At 36.8% G+C, this 19,146-nt stretch overlaps 1 protein-coding gene across 1 annotated transcript; it reads right to left on the reverse strand.

Annotated features, from left to right (window-relative positions):
- Positions 1-1,504: 1,504 nt before the first annotated feature.
- On the reverse strand, positions 1,505-2,961 carry LOC145780619 (uncharacterized). Its single transcript, XM_082592245.1, has 2 exons — positions 2,826-2,961; positions 1,505-2,300 (listed from the first exon to the last, which is right to left on the reverse strand). The coding sequence occupies exons 1-2, from the start codon at positions 2,936-2,938 to the stop codon at positions 1,505-1,507; spliced, it is 909 nt and encodes a 302-aa protein (XP_082448371.1). The 5' UTR covers positions 2,939-2,961.
- Positions 2,962-19,146: the final 16,185 nt, after the last annotated feature.

The following is a 19,146-nucleotide window of genomic DNA, read 5'->3' on the forward strand; positions in this document are numbered from 1 at the left end:
TTCATGATTTACCTCCATTCAAAACTGTTTGATTTTAAACAGAAGTATTACTGATACAATACGAGAAATATTTCTCCTTTTATTCTGTAACGTCTTATCAAAACAAGTTATGGGTATAATGTGTTGCTCGAATCTGCACTACCTTTACTGCTTTTGAAGTTGAAACAGTTCAACGAGTAGCTTGCCTGCGTCAAATTGATTTGAATGGTTAAGAACTGTTTATTTTTTATCTCTACAAGTCGAAAATGCAAAAGGCAGCATTTAGATTTTTCAAAGTAGATTCTACCAGCAAATTAGTTTTTTTTTTTTACTTTAGCACTGCATGTCAAATTGCGTCTGTACGTCCAACTTCTCACATTTGTTGTTCCTTGTGTTAAATATTTGTCTTTTTTGTCTGAGTTTTGCGTTATTTTAAATATTTTGCTGAGCGCCCCTCGTGTTAAAAGCAATATGACAACTCTACAAATGACAGTCGAAGTTGCGCAATGTTTTGGCAACGTAACTTGTTTAGCCTGAAAATATCAAACTAGCCAGCTTGCTTAAGTCAGTCAGTAACATGAAGGTCAAGTGCTTGTTTGAACATTTTATTCACATGTAAATACGAAGCTTTTGATCGACTGATCAAAAGGTTGAAAACACTGTAACACTTCATCTTGACTTTGGTAATTTTTAAAATCCGAAAACAAACAACTTTGGTCTAAATTGACTTAACTGTAATCAAGGTGTAGCGACTCATCAACCAAAGCTATAAGCAGACAGGGTAATTCCATTTATAACCCCGTTAACACTTTTACATATTCCAACATTGGGTTACATACAACTCAACTAGCTGTATCTAGGTAGTTTCTGGTGGCAGTATTTTACTGCAAATTGAAAACTAGTTAGCACAGCAATCCCAGCAAGAGATTTTGTCAACAGATGGCTCTTATGAAGAAACAACAAATCTAATAATATTACAACCAAAGCAAATAGGACAGTCAACAAAAGAAGCTGTTTGCTTTTCATATGACGCCATTTTTTTTCTTCATTCCCTCCACATGAAGGCAAATGCGGCCAAATGAGCCTATTCTATTGAAGCTAGACGGTTATTCTAATTCAACTGTGCCTGGAATTTTCAAGTAAATTTTATGTTTAAAAGAAAACCTATTAGTTTAAAGTTTTATTTATGACGCTTGTTCCCCATCATTGAATGGTGACGCGTAGGCTATATTGGCGACAAGATTAAAGGAATAGGCGGGAGTTATAACACCTGCAGTCAAATTGACATGTAGTCTTCACTCTACTTTTGTACTTGGCGACTTGTGCAGTGAGCGTTATAAGCCAAAGAAATGGATAATTATATATAAAAGTCTTATTAAGCACAAATCCACCCCTGTAGAGTTAGTTCCGTCCCGCAGTCTACTGCATGCTGCAGCACTGGCGTGCCTCTTCCAACTTCAACAGCTGATGAACCACTTCGTTCAACGGTCATATAAGCAAGGTTATAAGACTTGACAAACAGCATTCAAACCATCAGATTCAAACTGTCTGGAACAGATAAAGACGATCGGTGAAACTTATTCTCAAGTTTGGATGACTTAGCGTTCCCAATGAATGGCAGGGAGGATGACCTTATAGAAAAAGAAGAGTGGTCATCTTCAGAATAAGAGATAGCCCTTCTTCGAGAATGAACTGAAAGAATTTCATTTCTTCTTTGTAGACACAAAGTGTCGGGAAAGTGATGTTCGTTGATGTCTGGCAACTTTGTTTCTTCTTTCACAAAATCGCACTTTACTTCAAAGTCTTCAGCAGAAACGTCTTCTTTGAAAAGCTCCTGAGCTTCATTTTTAATATTTTGTGTGATGAATCCACCTTGGGCTTCTAGCTGGTTGCAGTAATGAGATATTTTTGTTGCAGAGGCACTCATATTCTTATATGCCAATTCAAGATACTTGTTAGCCGTGTAGTCGACGCTTTTAGAACGCCCACGTTTAAGCAAATTTGTTTTGGAAGAATTGACCATTTTCTCCAATCGTCGATGAAGATTCAACTTTTCTGCCTCTAGATTTCTAGCACAACCCAATTCCATCCGTTTTCTTTCCGTTTCTATTTCGTCGATTTTTGCAAGACCAAGAGAAAGATCTTTGCATACTTTCGCGGCCCAACATTTGTCTTTCAATAAACGTGGATCAAAGTTTGTGCGCTTGCGAATGCGATTCATTGCCTCTAGGGACTTCATGATCCGAGGGTCATCTTCCGCCACGGTGTGATCAGAAAGATACACATCTTCCTTAATCTTGAGCTTACGGGTAATGAACGATCTAAAAATAAACATGACCCTGTTGTAACTGACAAAAAAAGTTTTTAATCCACAGCTGAGGCAAAAACAATGCAAAAGTATGTTTTCTTGTAGGCTATACGTTGCTCTTAGCGCTTTTCAAGGCGTGTAGTTCAAATGCAGCCGAAAAGTCTACATTTTTTAGAAAACATCTCATACTATTTTATTTATCATTGTTTTTATACAATAGAAAAGCAAAAAAATATATATATATATATTCAGTTTCGAGGCGCAACTTGGGTCGGCAAGCTTTTTGATTTTGTTCGATTTTACATTCGTATTAAACAGAAGAGGTAATTCTCAGCGTGTTTGTGAGTTCTTTTTGACTTTTTAACGAAATAAATTCTTTTCAACACGCTTTCACAAACATAGAATGGTGTAAGTTAAGAGAATTGTAAATCTGAAGCAATTTTCACATCCAAAATGAAAATTTTAGTCAATAATTACATTGATAGTAGGCTACTTCACCCACAATAAAGTAGGCCTAATAGACCTATAGGCTTCTCACTTTTTCCTTTGGTTTTCCATAGACTCATCCAAACCTGGAAGTTTGTCATACAATGCTGGAAGTGAGCATCTTCTTTTTTTTGGAATATTTGCGGATTGAATTACACAAGGCATGCTGTTGTTATTGTTTTAAAAAGTGCTGTAAAAGCCAATATTTAGAAGTAATGTAAATTAGCATCGTAAGCTTTTTGTAGACCATATGAATGCTAGTACAGATTAACATTTTAAATAAAAGGCTTGCTAAAATTTGACCATCCCAATCTTGCAAAACCCGCTTGTTGTAGTTGGATTTAAATAGGTATATTTCACTAAAAAATTTAAAAACACTGCTTCAGTTTTTCGTTTTCAATTTTCTATTTTTTGTCGACGCATTCAAACCAGAAATATGTTAATCTATAGCTATCAGATTTGTAAGCAAATTAAAGATCGTTTCTGTCTTGTTTTATGCATTTAATAAGCTTATAGATGCTAATTATTAAATGTTTAAAATTTTCTACTTTTTAGTTTTAGCAATGTGATTCTAATAGTAGGCCTAATCTTCCAATTTGGCAGTCTATTTTTGCTTCATAAAAAATTAGAAGGTGATACCACGAAAAACCGAGAAGTAAAGCCTTTATCGCATCAGGAACAAAAACTGACATAGAATTACTACTGTAACTATCTATGATTCACGGGAAGATGCAGTAGGCTTATACCTATATATAATTTTTCCCTTCACCACTTTTATTCCAAGTGATGCCTGAACAAACTTTTCAAGATACTTTTACAATATTTCTATTTCAGGTCAACCTGGTTTCAACTACAACCGCTGATACTTTTAGCATTTACGTACAGTAACTTAAAACCGAACAGTTTTTATTTCATGCAAAGAAAAACAATGGAGCTATACATTTTAACCAATGCTCCTAAACTCACTTTTACTTTGTATTGATAAGGCTTTCATAACATTTTTCTGAAGATTATACAAACTTTGATGCCTGTAGACATTTCGTTGAATACAATAGCTTGGAATTGCCAATGCTCAAAGAACAATTCATGGTTTTGAATTACACAAACATTTGGCTCAAAGCAGTCACAACATTATCCAAGACCTTTATTATTTAATCCGTGCTTTATATCGCAGTTGCATAGAAACTTCGTTTTATCTTGAAAGCGATAAAACAACATTTGCGAATCAAACTTACGTAACAAGTTGTTATTTTTAAACGTAGTTTTCACAACGGCGCTATTCAGTTGATACAGTATAACTTGAAAGTTTGTTTAGTGATGTTTGAGAGTCAAGTTCAAATAATAACATTAATAATCATAAAAACTTTTAGTCTTTTCACTGATTCGCAAGGTTAATGTGAGCATCCTGGTTCATTGTAAGCTTGCTTTTGTAAGAATAATGCAGCCGACTTAACATTTTGACTTTATGTAAACCCGCCAAAAAATAAAATAAAAGTTTAAATACATTGTTAAAACTCGATCTTCAGGCAGTGGCAGGCAACCCAGTGTGTTGTCTCTCCCGACAAAAAGCTTACTTTTTTGGAAAAAGTAAAGCTGCAAGTTGTAGCACATGTCAATTGTAATCAAGTGGAAATGAAATGACATAAAATAACATCTAGATTCTTTGCGTATGCCTGGAATTGCAACAGCTTTTTGTATTAATCATTTACGATAGTTTTTGTAGTCTTTTTAGTGGAATCGATTTTGAAAACTAAATTTTCCAAAAAGCCGCAATTTATATACAGTACGGTATTCTAAAGACTTTCTAACAGCCCTTCGAGGCTCAGTTCCTGCCTGCCAGGCGTTTTTTTCCTAGGTCAAACCAAATAATCAATCATCTCTTTATATCTGTGACGTAGCCACAAAGACAATTTTCCCAAAAATATTATATTTTATATCTCAAAATTACATAAATTTAGATATTTACCCCAGTTCAACTTTATAATAACCTTACTAGCCTACATACCGCGCCACCTTTATATGACACATTTACCAAAAGATAACCTACAACAGATGTGTTTTTATGTAGCCTACATTTTCAATTTTAACCATTAAAATATAGTTGCCCTCTAAGTTTTTTTTGCTCCTTTGAAATTATGTTTCTGGTTGCTTCACTTCATATACATTTTGAGCAGAATGACATTAAAATTCTTAGATTGCTAAACTAATATCTTTGTTATAGCCTAGCTGATGTAAACCCAATTACCCTAACCTCCGACGTCTATTCTTATTTCACCAATTTAATTAAAGACCTTAATTGAGGTCCTCCGTTAGTTTTTAAAGAGGGCACTTGACAGAGTTTCAGTGGAGTAGGCTCCAGCGTCTTGAAAAGTCTTGAAGCGTTGTATCTACTTCCTGTATCAACAAGCTATGAGCTCTTCAAATCAATTCAGATACTTGCTGCAATGACCTGCACAAACAGCTCCAATTGATTTTAAATTTCTCAAAGCTGAAGTTCCTGAATAATGAAAAGATTAAGCTCAGATAATGTTCATCTTCAAAACCTAACGTTAAATGCAGCCGTAGGCCTATAAATTGTGGTTGTTTCATTGTATGATAGAAACCTTTCAGAGTAATAAAACAACGATTTATTTGTTATTTGCTTTAAGTAGCTCAGTAACCTCACGTTCTGATTCAACCAAATTTTAACGAAATGGACAAAATTGAAAAATTAATGTAAGTTTCATACGTTTTGCTATATTTATACTACAGCCTACTCAAAATTTATACGAATCCTCTCCTTTGCAGAGCATAATTCCTTTTTGTCACCATGTCAATTTTTATGGCGTTGCAACTCAATGCCGCCAACTGGTAGAGATTAGAGAATCAAAACAACGCAAAATCAGTTGAACATTTTTCCCTCCTATGTAATATTGAGGCTTAAAAACATGGACAAGAAATTAATTTCCTTTCAATATACAGTACTTTAATGAGGCATAATTTTGAAAACTCTTTACTGTGCAGTGTGCAGGGTCTTGAGGTTTATCACACTTCTTTAATTTGATGTGATGATAAACATAATTTGAAGTGTTCGAATTGAATTGACAGATGACCCAGAGAACAACAGGACTGCTGCTGATGTGACGATTACTTGAATGGCGAGAAGTAGCTTATGAATCTCGATTGTTGTATTTTTTTTGAGTTGAGATTGTCGATAGACGATGACAGAATTAAACGCCACTGCGTTTGAGAAACAAATCCTGATATGAAATGAGTATTTCTCTCAAGCCATCAGGAATTCGATTAATATTTGAATAGTGTATAGATGATTTAATAATAAAATTTCGTAAATGCAATAACTAATAATGATAATAATCTGGAATGCCTAACATTTGTTTGTCAGGAGTATTTTATAGTGTCTCCTAATTAGAAAAAGACCATGCTGCTGTAGCAAAAAATGTCAAAATATAAAAATTGCAGAGGACTTCAACGCCCTCGGTCAAGAGAACTTGTTCAAAACGAGATTAAAAAGTGAAACCTAGGTTTATAAGGTCATACGCAGCGAATTAATTCCCTTCTACAGTAGTAGGCTACAACGAGTGCAGACATTGCATCAACGTAAAAAAGGTTTTCCAGTATTATAGATAATCAGTTCACGATCAGCTTCCCGGATGTGTAACTTAATGAAAAGCTGCTTCCACAGTTTTGGTTTCGCTGCGTTTCAATTGCTATTTCTGAAGATAAGCTGAGAGGCTTTTTATGTCCTGAATCAGCGTGTCTTCTAGGTTTTCCCACAACTTTGTGGAGTGGAGAATTGCCAGGCCATCTGCGTATGCGTATTTTGCGGCTTGGCAGGTCGTGGTGCAAATGTTGGCAGGTCTGCAAATGTAGGATGCAAATGTTGGGTACAAAATAATGTTGACCGTGCTTGGCAGGTCTGTGGGACATGATTTTTTGGCGGTCAGTCTGTTTTTGCCGTGAATTGCCGGTGGTGAGGGTGAAGCTTCGTTCCTGATAAGTTCCATGATCATTGTCTAGACTGCCACATGTCTGTCTGGAAGCAGACGAAGCACCTTGCAAGTAAGGCTGCAGTGCCATACGGTGTCGCAGGCAGCTGTAAGATCTAGAAAGACAGCACCAGCCTTCTTTTTTGCCTCAAAGCAATCCTCGATGTTTTGAGTCAAGAATGTGACCTGATCCAGAGTGGATTTTTCGCACCAAAACTCAGCTTGCTCCTTTGGAAGGATCGGGTCGATGATTGGTTGACGCGGGCATAGATCAGCCTTTTGAGGATTTGGAAAGGAACAAAGCGGATATCGGGCGATAACTTTTTGGGTCCTCTGGTGGCTTTTGAGGGTTAGGGATTGCAACTACAAAAGCTTTTCTTTAGATTTTTGGGATTGTCATGTGGTGCAAGCAGGAAGAAAGGAATTTACGTTGCCAGTGTGGTTATATTTTTTATTTAGGTTATATTTAACGTATAAGTTTAAGTATGAGAATGGTTTGTTTATAATTTGAATTAAGATGAAGGCTGTCTAACTGCCTGATGAAATTTCTATCTATCTAATTTAGCTATCTGACTCCATGAACTGATTTCCACACAATTGTTATTCGAATTATAATTTTAAGTTATCAGAAGGTGTTCATATAATGTTGTAGGTCTATAACACAATTTGAATTTAAACAGTACAGAATAATGAAATCACAGGATAGTGAAACATTATCACGAGTTATTACATTTTAATTAAACAATCAATTTAATGTTTTTCTGAGAGCTGAACTGGTCTAACTGAGCTGGTTTGATGTGAGCTAGTCCGATTTGATAGAGCTCTTTGTCTAATTGAGCTGGTTTGATGTGATACAGCTTGTCCGATTTTATAGAGCTCTCGTCAAAGGACGAACAAACCATTTTATTGTGTGCGCCCTTTTTTCTATTTTCTTTGGGAGCAGTTGCATGGAAAATTACAGAAGCTTTAGTAAAAGGCAGGAAAACTTATACGATGAAATAATGGATCGCTACAGAGGCCCCTCCAAATTTGGGCTAAATTGGAACCAAGGGTACCAAGTTTAGCTCAAATTTAAGGAGTTAAAACGTTAACACAATTTTAACAGACATAGTATGAAATAAGTATGTTTAGTGTTTATGATAATAATGTGGTGTTGTGTTTGTGATATCGTGTCGCGAAGTGATTCTGCGTGGTTCCACCGCCTTCCGCAAAGGAATGTCTGAGTTTGTGCTGTGTTGAAGAGTCCACCTCGTAGAAACATTAATTGTTTTGTAAGCGCCGTTGAAAACCGTAGCAGGCATTCATTGTTTGTCTGGCTCTTTCTGTTGAAAAGCAGACCATGCCGATTGAGTTGATGCAAATGCAGCAGCAGCCTTGTCTCCTTTTTGTTTGCTAGAGATCAACGCAGCTGGAGATCATTGACATTCGGCCTTGACATTCGCTGTGAGGCGCTAGAGAGTCGGTTGCAAGTGGCTCTGAAGCACTTTTTTTGTTGCAGGCGGTGAAAAGGGCAGAACACTTGCGTTTTTGATCTTGGTTGTTCATGATGATTTCTGAAAAAGGCAAAGCAAATTGATTACAAGTTCAACTTTGAAACATTTAGCGACTTCGTTTATAAGTCGACCTGTACAAAATGTAAAGATACGATTTGAAAGGCAAACAAAACTAATTAAAACAAAAGAACATAGGCATCGACAGGTCTAAATACCATTCACAAAATCGTAAATGTTCATAAGTCTGAACAGTCGTTCAGCAACTGCAAACAAAACATAGAAATAAAAAAAGATACAGTAGGCTACATGATTCAAAACCATGCGGTTGTTTCATGCAGTAAGGAAAGTAATGTTTGGTGGACATATGCATGCTTGCCCAACATAGGTTAAATAGGTTAGTAACATGCCATGCCAACCGTTAGATGCGCGCATTTGCATGCCACTCGCAGTCATATTCAACCATACACAATAAACAAAAACCTTAGCAGACAACCTATAAAGAGAGAAAGGTTGAAATAGACAACCACTGGATCTGCATTGGAAAAGATGCAGACAGTGGAGAAAAAGACAACGATTTCGTATTAATGCAATATTTGCATTTTTCTTGCGATGAAGCTATATAACCTACAGTGTATAGGCAAGAGCTTTTGAAAAGCAGGTTGGCCAGCTTGTATGGCCAGACATCTAAGAATTGCCGCAGTGGCTGAGGTGCACCTCATTTCAAAGTACATGAGATGGCTATACTGGAAAAAGCTGTAACTGCCCTGCAAACAACTGCATGGTTTAAACAACATGTAGCCTATTTAGAACAAACAAAAATAACCTAGCCTACATTGCTGCTTTGCAGACTGCAAAATAAACAAATGGACGAATGCTGGAGTGGACAATCCTTGAGACCATTCGTCTTAGCACAACAGCTTGGCGCTGTTAAAAAGACACAAAAAATACAGTATAAAGTTACATAATTACAATATTAAAATACAAAGTACAAGTAAATATTTGCAGCTTTAACCGCATGAGCTGCCAGGCAGTTTGAATCATATTACAGGAAGAAATATTACACAATGGTAATTAAACGTTGCGGGCGGTTGACTGATCGCCCAGACTTTGACACAAAAGGAAGAAAGTCTACTCCTTTATGAACATCACCGCCGGTCGACTGCTGGGCAATTGATGTCATTGATTGTTGAGGTAGTGAAACATTATCACGAGTTATTACATTTTAATTAAACAATCAATTTAATGTTTTTCTGAGAGCTGAACTGGTCTAACTGAGCTGGTTTGATGTGAGCTAGTCCGATTTGATAGAGCTCTTTGTCTAATTGAGCTGGTTTGATGTGATAGAGCTCTTTGTCTAATTGAGCTGGTTTGATGTGATAGAGCTTGTCCGATTTTATAGAGCTCTCGTCAAAGGACGAACAAACCATTTTATTGTGTGCGCCCTTTTTTCTATTTTCTTTGGGAGCAGTTGTATGGAAAATCACAGAAGCTTTAGTAAAAGGCAGGAAAACTTATATACGATGAAATAATGGATCGCTACACCAGGACTTGAGGGCAGAGCCAGCATGGAGCACAAACTCAGATCAGATCTTATCCGCCCTGAAGACTTGTCTAGATTCACGAGGCGGAAGGTATTGGTGATCTCCTCTGGAGTGAAGTCTTCAGAGATTGTTTTGTCTTGTGGTGTTTCCACTCGCCACAGGGCAAGCACATCCATTGCGACAAGGCAGGATGCCGTGCGGTCCTTTTGTAGCGACTAGCGATCCATTATTACGTCTAATAATTTTCCGTTCTTTTATCTGTAGTGAACCAGTTAATGATTCTGTAATTTTCCATGCAACCTGTTCCAGAAGTAGGCTAGGCTAAATAGGAAAAAGGGAGCAACCAATAAAATGGGTAGCCTAGTTCGCATTTGGCGAGAGCTCAGCTCAGCTCAGAAAACATTAAATTGATTGTGTAATTTTACGTAACAATTTGGAAGATTGTTAAAATGTAATAATTCGTGATATTGTTTCACCATCCTGTAATATTTAATTTCATTTTTGTTATAGACCTACAATATTATACAAACACCTTCTGATAACTTAAAATTATAATTCGAGTAACAATTGTGTGGAAAGGGTTTATTGGAGTCAGATAGCTAAATTTGATAAGTAGAATTTTCATCAGGTAGTCAGACAGTCTTAATATTAATTAAAATATAAACACTCATTAGACCTTTAACTATAAATGTTACCACATGAAAATCATTCTTATACTTTAAATGTTACCACATTTTGTCTTGCACACCCCATTTTGCACTGGCTGGGAAGCGATGGCATTTGCAGAAACGGGGCACTGGCGAGGGGATTTTAGTGAGCGCTAAGTGAGTATTTGAATGTGATATTCAAGAACAGATAAATCTGACATACAAGTACAACTCAAAACTGTTGAAATCGAAAAGTCCTTTCTAAAAAGGTAATAGTTGCCGAATCACTTCAGCAACTACGTGAAAAACGTTTCGCTTACGTTAGTTGTGGCTGGATTTCGTGATGTTGCGCAACATTTGATAGCTGCTGCCCTAAATGCTATTTTAGACCACCGTCATTCCGGCAGAATAGTTTTTCCGCTTTCCGCCTAAAAAAGTCATCCGTGAATAAGTGCGAGGCATAAAGTGCGACCTGACATACCTTCGAAAAACCTTAAATAAAACAATAACTCGCAACACGTGCCACTTAAATTTTACATGCATCAGATTCAGTATTAAGTTACCTTTGCAGGGATGTGCACCAATAGGTGGGCATTTGGAAGGAACTATCAGCAGAACGCTCCAAAGATGGAAGATATATTTACAATAAACATTAAAATAATATGATTTTTGCATAATAGACACCACTTCAAACATCTTCGAATAGAACTATAATCCGCAACACGTGCCACTTAAATTTTGCATGCATCGGATTCAGTATTAAATTACCTTTCCAGGGATGTGCACCAATAGGTGGGCATTTGGAAGGAACTCCCAGCAGAACGCTTCAAAGATGGAGGATATATTTACGATAAACATTAAAATAAATATGATTTTTGCATAATTGACACCTCTTCAAACATCTTGAAATAAAACTTTAATCCGCAACACGTGCCACTTAAATTTTGCATGCATCGGATTCAGTATTAAATTACCTTTCCAGGGATGTGCATCAATAGGTGGGCATTTAGAAGGAACTCCCAGCAGAACGCTTCAAAGATGGAGGATATATTTACGATAAACATTAAAATAATACGATTTTTGCATAATTGACACCTCTTCAAACATCTTGAAATAAAACTTTAATCCGCAACACGTGCTACTTAAATTTTGCATGCATCGGAATCAGTATTAAATTACCTTTCCAGGGATGTGCATCAATAGGTGGGCATTTAGAAGGAACTCCCAGCAGAACGCTTCAAAGATGGAGGATAAATTTACAATAAACATTAAAATAATACGATTTTTGCATAATAGACACCACTTCAAACATCTTCGAATAGAACTATAATCCGCAACACGTGCCACTTAAATTTTGCATGCATCGGAATCAGTATTAAATTACCTTTCCAGGGATGTGCACCAATAGGTGGGCATTTGGAAGGAACTCCCAGCAGAACGCTTCAAAGATGGAGGATATATTTACGATAAACATTAAAATAAATACGATTTTTGCATAATTGACACCTCTTCAAACATCTTGAAATAAAACTTTAATCCGCAACACGTGCCACTTAAATTTTGCATGCATCGGATTCAGTAATAAATTACCTTTCCAGGGATGTGCACCAATAGGTGGGCATTTGGAAGGAACTCCCAGCAGAACGCTTCAAAGAAGGAGGATATATTTATGATAAACATTAAAATAATGCGATTTTTGCATAATTGACACCTCTTCAAACATCTTGAAATAAAACTTTAATCCGCAACACGTGCCACTTAAATTTTGCATGCATCGGATTCAGTATTAAATTACCTTTCCAGGGATGTGCATCAATAGGTGGGCATTTGGAAGGAACTCCCAGCAGAACGCTTCAAAGATGGAGGATATATTTACGATAAACATTAAAATAAATATGATTTTTGCATAATTGACACCTCTTCAAACATCTTGAAATAAAACTTTAATCCGCAACACGTGCCACTTAAATTTTGCATGCATCGGATTTAGTATTAAATTACCTTTCCAGGGATGTGCATCAATAGGTGGGCATTTGGAAGGAACTCCCAGCAGAACGCTCCAAAGATGGAGGATATATTTACGATAAACATTAAAATAATACGATTTTTGCATAATAGACACCACTTCAAACATCTTCGAATAGAACTATAATCCGCAACACGTGCCACTTAAATTTTGCATGCATCGGATTCAGTATTAAATTACCTTTCCAGGGATGTGCACCAATAGGTGGGCATTTGGAAGGAACTCCCAGCAGAACGCTTCAAAGATGGAGGATATATTTACGATAAACATTAAAATAATATGATTTTTGCATAATTGATACCTCTTCAAACATCTTGAAATAAAACTTTAATCCGCAACACGTGCCACTTAAATTTTGCATGCATCGGATTTAGTATTAAATTACCTTTCCAGGGATGTGCATCAATAGGTGGGCATTTGGAAGGAACTCCCAGCAGAACGCTCCAAAGATGGAGGATGAATTTACAATAAACATTAAAATAATACGATTTTTGCATAATAGACACCACTTCAAACATCTTCGAATAGAACTATAATCCGCAACACGTGCCACTTAAATTTTGCATGCATCGGAATTAGTATTAAATTACCTTTCCAGGGATGTGCACCAATAGGTGGGCATTTGGAAGGAACTCCCAGCAGAACGCTTCAAAGATGGAGGATATATTTACGATAAACATTAAAACAATACGATTTTTGCATAAGAGACACCACTTCAAACATCTTGAAATAAAACTTTAATCCGCAACACGTGCCACTTAAATTTTGCATGCATCGGATTCAGTAATAAATTACCTTTCCAGGGATGTGCACCAATAGGTGGGCATTAGGAAGGAACTCCCAGCAGAACGCTTCAAAGATGGAAGATATATTTATGATAAACATTAAAATAATGCGATTTTTGCATAATTGACACCTCTTCAAACATCTTGAAATAAAACTTTAATCCGCAACACGTGCCACTTAAATTTTGCATGCATCGGATTCAGTATTAAATTACCTTTCCAGGGATGTGCATCAATAGGTGGGCATTTGGAAGGAACTTCCAGCAGAACGCTCCAAAGATGGAGGATATATTTACGATAAACATTAAAATAATACGATTTTTGCATAATACACACCACTTCAAACATCTTCGAATAGAACTATAATCCGCAACACGTGCCACTTAAATTTTGCATGCATCGGATTCAGTATTAAATTACCTTTCCAGGGATGTGCACCAATAGGTGGGCATTTGGAAGGAACTCCCAGCAGAACGCTTCAAAGATGGAGGATATATTTACGATAAACATTAAAATAATATGATTTTTGCATAATTGACACCTCTTCAAACATCTTGAAATAAAACTTTAATCCGCAACACGTGCCACTTAAATTTTGCATGCATCGGATTCAGTATTAAATTACCTTTCCAGGGATGTGCATCAATAGGTGGGCATTTGGAAGGAACTCCCAGCAGAACGCTCCAAAGATGGAGGATGAATTTACGATTAACATTAAAATAATACGATTTTTGCATAATTGACACCACTTCAAACATCTTCAAATAGAACTATAATCCGCAACACGTGCCACTTAAATTTTGCATGCATCGGATTTAGTATTAAATTACCTTTCCAGGGATGTGCACCAATAGGTGGGCATTTGGAAGGAACTCCCAGCAGAACGCTTCAAAGATGGAGGATATATTTACGATAAACATTAAAACAATACGATTTTTGCATAATAGACACCACTTCAAACATCTTGAAATAAAACTTTAATCCGCAACACGTGCCACTTAAATTTTGCATGCATCGGATTTAGTATTAAATTACCTTTCCAGGGATGTGCACCAATAGGTGGGCATTTGGAAGGAACTCCCAGCAGAACGCTTCAAAGATGGAGGATATATTTACGATAAACATTAAAATAATATGATTTTTGCATAATTGACACCTCTTCAAACATCTTGAAATAAAACTTTAATCCGCAACACGTGCCACTTAAATTTTGCATGCATCGGATTCAGTATTAAATTACCTTTCCAGGGATGTGCATCAATAGGTGGGCATTTGGAAGGAACTCCCAGCAGAACGCTTCAAAGATGGAGGATATATTTACGATAAACATTAAAATAATATGATTTTTGCATAATTGACACCTCTTCAAACATCTTGAAATAAAACTTTAATCCGCAACACGTGCCACTTAAATTTTGCATGCATCGGATTCAGTATTAAATTACCTTTCTAGGGATGTGCATCAATAGGTGGGCATTTGGAAGGAACTCCCAGCAGAACGGTTCAAAAATGCTGGAGGAAATTTTTGCGATATTCAAGAGAATAATATGATTTTTGCATAATTGACACTTTTCTAAACATCTTCGAATAGAACTATTATCGGTGTGATATACAAGGTTTTCCTACCGCGCCATTGAGACAACCTCATGCGGTCGCTAGGTTTTTTGTTGAGGCAGGACCTATCGCCAGTAGCCATATTCTACCTGCCTGGTGTGAATCTGACTGAACAATGACGACAACCATGCATAGATACGTGACAATTAATTGTGTCAGGATTTACATTAATTTTGATATTGGCGAGGTTGTATGCAAGTGCACTTTCTACTAATGATTCCACATCGCTCTCATTTGCAGTTTTTACAATTTAGGCCAGGGTTGTTGCCGGGGAAATATTCCATTCACTACGTGCCGCTGAATGGAGAGCAGTCCTAAAAAGGCATTTCTCAAGCGCACACCCCGAGAGTTCAACTTGCGCGGAATGATCTTGAGCCAGGCGCTTAACCACTGAGCTAACGGGGCGGACAAGCATATTGACCCCATAACCATGAAATTTTGGTTTTACACTTTTTTTATTAATTGGTACAACTAAAAAAAAGTAACTTTAGTGACAAAAAAAATCGCTTTTGTAATGAGTGATAGGCGAGCATTTATTGATTTTTCTGCTATAGCGAATTCAACGACTGCTTTCGCAATTTCGCTGTAATTGACAAAGACTTTAACATAGACCATTAGGCTATACTCTGTGCAATGGAGAAAAAGCATCAAGAAACGCTTAGAAAACAGTGTAAAGGTGAGTAGACCAGACATTTCTCCATCATTGTATGGCAAAATTGTTCCTACTTTAGCATATGTGGAGCGATGATTTTCCTTTTTGAAATCAATGCTATATCCAAACATAAATTTTGCAGACGCAAACATTGTATATGCATATAGGTCCAATAAATGAAATTGTACTTAGATGCATTAGAGTTAGACATTTGAATTCTTCTTGAGATTTTAAAGTGATATAACGTAAAAGTTTGGGTTCGTTGTTCGAATATGTTATTCGAATTCGAATATGTTATTCTTAATTATGAAAATTAGCATAAACTTGATGTTTAAAAATTAAAGTCATATATTGTCATATACAGGGTGACCCAAAAAGATTCGTACCCATGAAAATTTCAATTGTGACTTTGATTGAAAAGCTATTTATTTCAAATTACAACCACACATTATTCAGTTTATGAAAGACCATTGACCAGAGTTTTAGCTTTTTCTGTCAATTTTTAGTCAATTTATGGCTTTTCCAAGATGTGTTCCAAATGTGAAAAAATCGAATAAAACATGGGTACGAATCTTTTTGGGTCACCCTGTATCTCAAAAAATAAAGTCATATCTTTTGATTTTTTAGATCATAAAAAAGCCCTTTATTAAAGCCCTTGATTAATGATGTAACAAAAGCAAACGTGCTTCCAACTTCTTATCAGCAACAATGATTCTAGCTATAATTAATTATGTGAAAACAGATAAAAATGAATATGAGAAATAGCTCGCGGCACCCCAGAGTAGGCTGTTGTAAATGGCACCCAGGTTGAGAACCACTAAATTAGACAATGGAGAATTAGTTGGAGCGAAGTTTTTCGGTAGATCTGTAGGCTATCCTATTCATAACAGTGGATTAAGTTTGGTGCAAAAATAGTAATTCTTGAAATAAGTTGGTTAATCAGCACAATTGCTATATTGGTGAATAATAACATATTTCGAGAATTACTATTTTTGCACCAAACTTAACCCGCTGTTGTTACATGGAACCCTTATTGTTTAAAAGTTGAGTACATAGGCTAGGCCTACCTCTTAAAAGTTTCAATTTGCATAGCCTAAACCAAAGTATAGGCTACTAAAACGTGTAAATGTTGATAAACAAGTTAGCCGATCTAAAATGCAGAACTAAGTCTGTGACTCGATAAAGACACAAATAATAATGATAACTATAGACATGTTGGCGTAGCATGGTGACTATAGAAATTGAGAGCACAAGACAATGCTTTCAGATTAGTTTACTGAATTATCATTGACATCAGTTAAATGCAAAAATAGTAAATGTTTTAACTCATGTGTCACAAATAGTCTCCTCACCACTCTTGTTTGAAATTTCTATAAATGTGTATGTGTCTATTCACGTTTTGTATCGTTTACGCTTTTAGTTTGTACGTAAAAATACATGTATCCGCAATCTTGTATTGTTTTTACCATGTCACTGTATGAAATCGATCGAACTAATTTGTCATCAAATTTCCAAACCGCATTGTATTTTTCGATGCAATAGCAGATATAATGGCCATTCTCCTTTTCCTCACCTAAATGTGCAATGACACTTACGAGTTTATAGTTATATTGAAGCCCGTGTGCATCTTCAAGAGTTAAATTTTTGTCTGCTTTGACTTGTCTTTTGGATTTGCGCAGGCCAGTATTTCTAGCTAAACACAATACTAGAGCTTTGGGTAAACGTAAAAATTTTGTATTTGTGGTATGAATCACCATTTTGCAATTATTACAAAGTGAGAGTTCTTTACTATTGAGAAACGTTTTAATATAAAGCGATAAAAAATTATTCTCCTGAATAGAATCATACATTGGTAACATCAGCAAGACTTCTTCGCTTCTTTTCTCATCAAGCCTACTTTTTCTGCCACAAGAATTGCACTGATGAACTGTGACGTATTTCGATATCGATGTCACGTCACAGTGCTTCAATAGCAATGGTAATGATGACTCGGCAAAAAACTCTGCTGGATCATGTTGACGCCCCAATGGAAATTTTTTTTTAATATCATTCAAAGCATTTTTAATTTGTTTTTCCTCTACAGTCGCATTACCAACAAGATACAGTATACTCCAGCGCCTACCTGGAGGACAGCAGCGACTGAAATCAAGACGCCCATTTGTGCCCGCCGCACGACAGCTTCTGAACAACGTTGAAGATCTTGGAATAAGTGCGGCACACTGGACGAACTACACATGGAACATGGAGTGGCAAAACAACACCTCCCGACTCCGTGATTTCCTACCCGACGTCGATCCCCACCCTCCGGGAATGTCCCTCGCAAGACTTGCGTGGGTCCGGCTTAACCGCCTACGAACCGGCGTCGGTCGCTTTCGTTCAGACATGTGCAGATGGGGTCTGGCTCCCTCACCGCGATGCGAGTGTGGCGCCACAGACCAAACAGTAGATCATGTCGTCCATGACTGCCCAATCCATCAACCACCACATGGAACGCTTGGACTGAAGGCCCTGGATGACGAAACTGTCGAGTGGCTGATGACATCATGCCCAAACATATAGTCCGGAAGAACAGCTCATACGACGACGACGACCAACAAGATTACGTAATAACAGAAACATATTTTTGTCCAGTGTTTCAATATGTTTGTCGTTTTCATAATGCAACATTGGAACATCACATGCTGCTATTACACATTTAAGTGCTTGCAATACAGCATTAAACCAGCAAGAGTTTCCTACGTTCATCAAGCCCAGTGGTAAATTGGCATTACATTTGAATGCATTTATTAAATCAGAATGAACATTTATAGCATTTGAAACAATATAATAAATCATCCAATGTCGATAAGATGTGAAAAAATTAAGATCCATTTTTGAATGTTGAGATTTCAGATCCATGTCGCTGCAAAGAATATCAGCAGTTATGCAAACTGCCACCCCACAAGTATTACTGTCCGGTTGCATCACGATATGTTTAGAACTTACACTGTAATTCCCTGTGTATAACTGATTAGTTACCAAGAAATCTACTAGGAAATCTGCACCATCATGTAGAAACTTTGAAAAGGCTGTACTCATTTCTTTATTCGAAGAATCGTAACAATGTATGAATTTATTTTGGGTGGAAAAGTGTAACAAACGAAAGTGGCCATTGCACAAGAAAGGAAGGAGAACGACCGGTAGCAATTTTTCCTCAGTTTTTGTCATCGCTGTTTTGAAAAATTTCACGGACTTTATTGGGGATTTTTGCAAAATCTTCCCTGTGGAGTCGCAATCTAAAACCCCTATGGCGTTTCGGTTTCTTGGTTCACTGGCTTTTAGTAAAAAGTAGGCGTCTACGAGACGTTTGCTTAACCAACCAACTGCAGAAGAATTTTGGTAATGCTTGGCAAGTTCGTTCGTAATTTTACTGCAAGGATTGTTACATGCTGTGAGTAAATCTAGCCAAGACACTTCGTAGTTTTTATCGATTACAACGGCGGTATCCGACAAACAGTTACGATTTATTGCCAAACCGTTCCATACCCAAGTTGAAAATTCAGCCATGTATTCAAAATCTTTGGCTGTTGCTGTCCAAAAGTCACGAATCTTTGCATAATTGCATTTCGAGTGGACAAAAGCAGTCGCAT

This window comes from Aplidium turbinatum, chromosome 12 (assembly GCF_918807975.1).
Source record: "Aplidium turbinatum chromosome 12, kaAplTurb1.1, whole genome shotgun sequence".
NCBI lineage: Eukaryota > Metazoa > Chordata > Ascidiacea > Aplousobranchia > Polyclinidae > Aplidium > Aplidium turbinatum.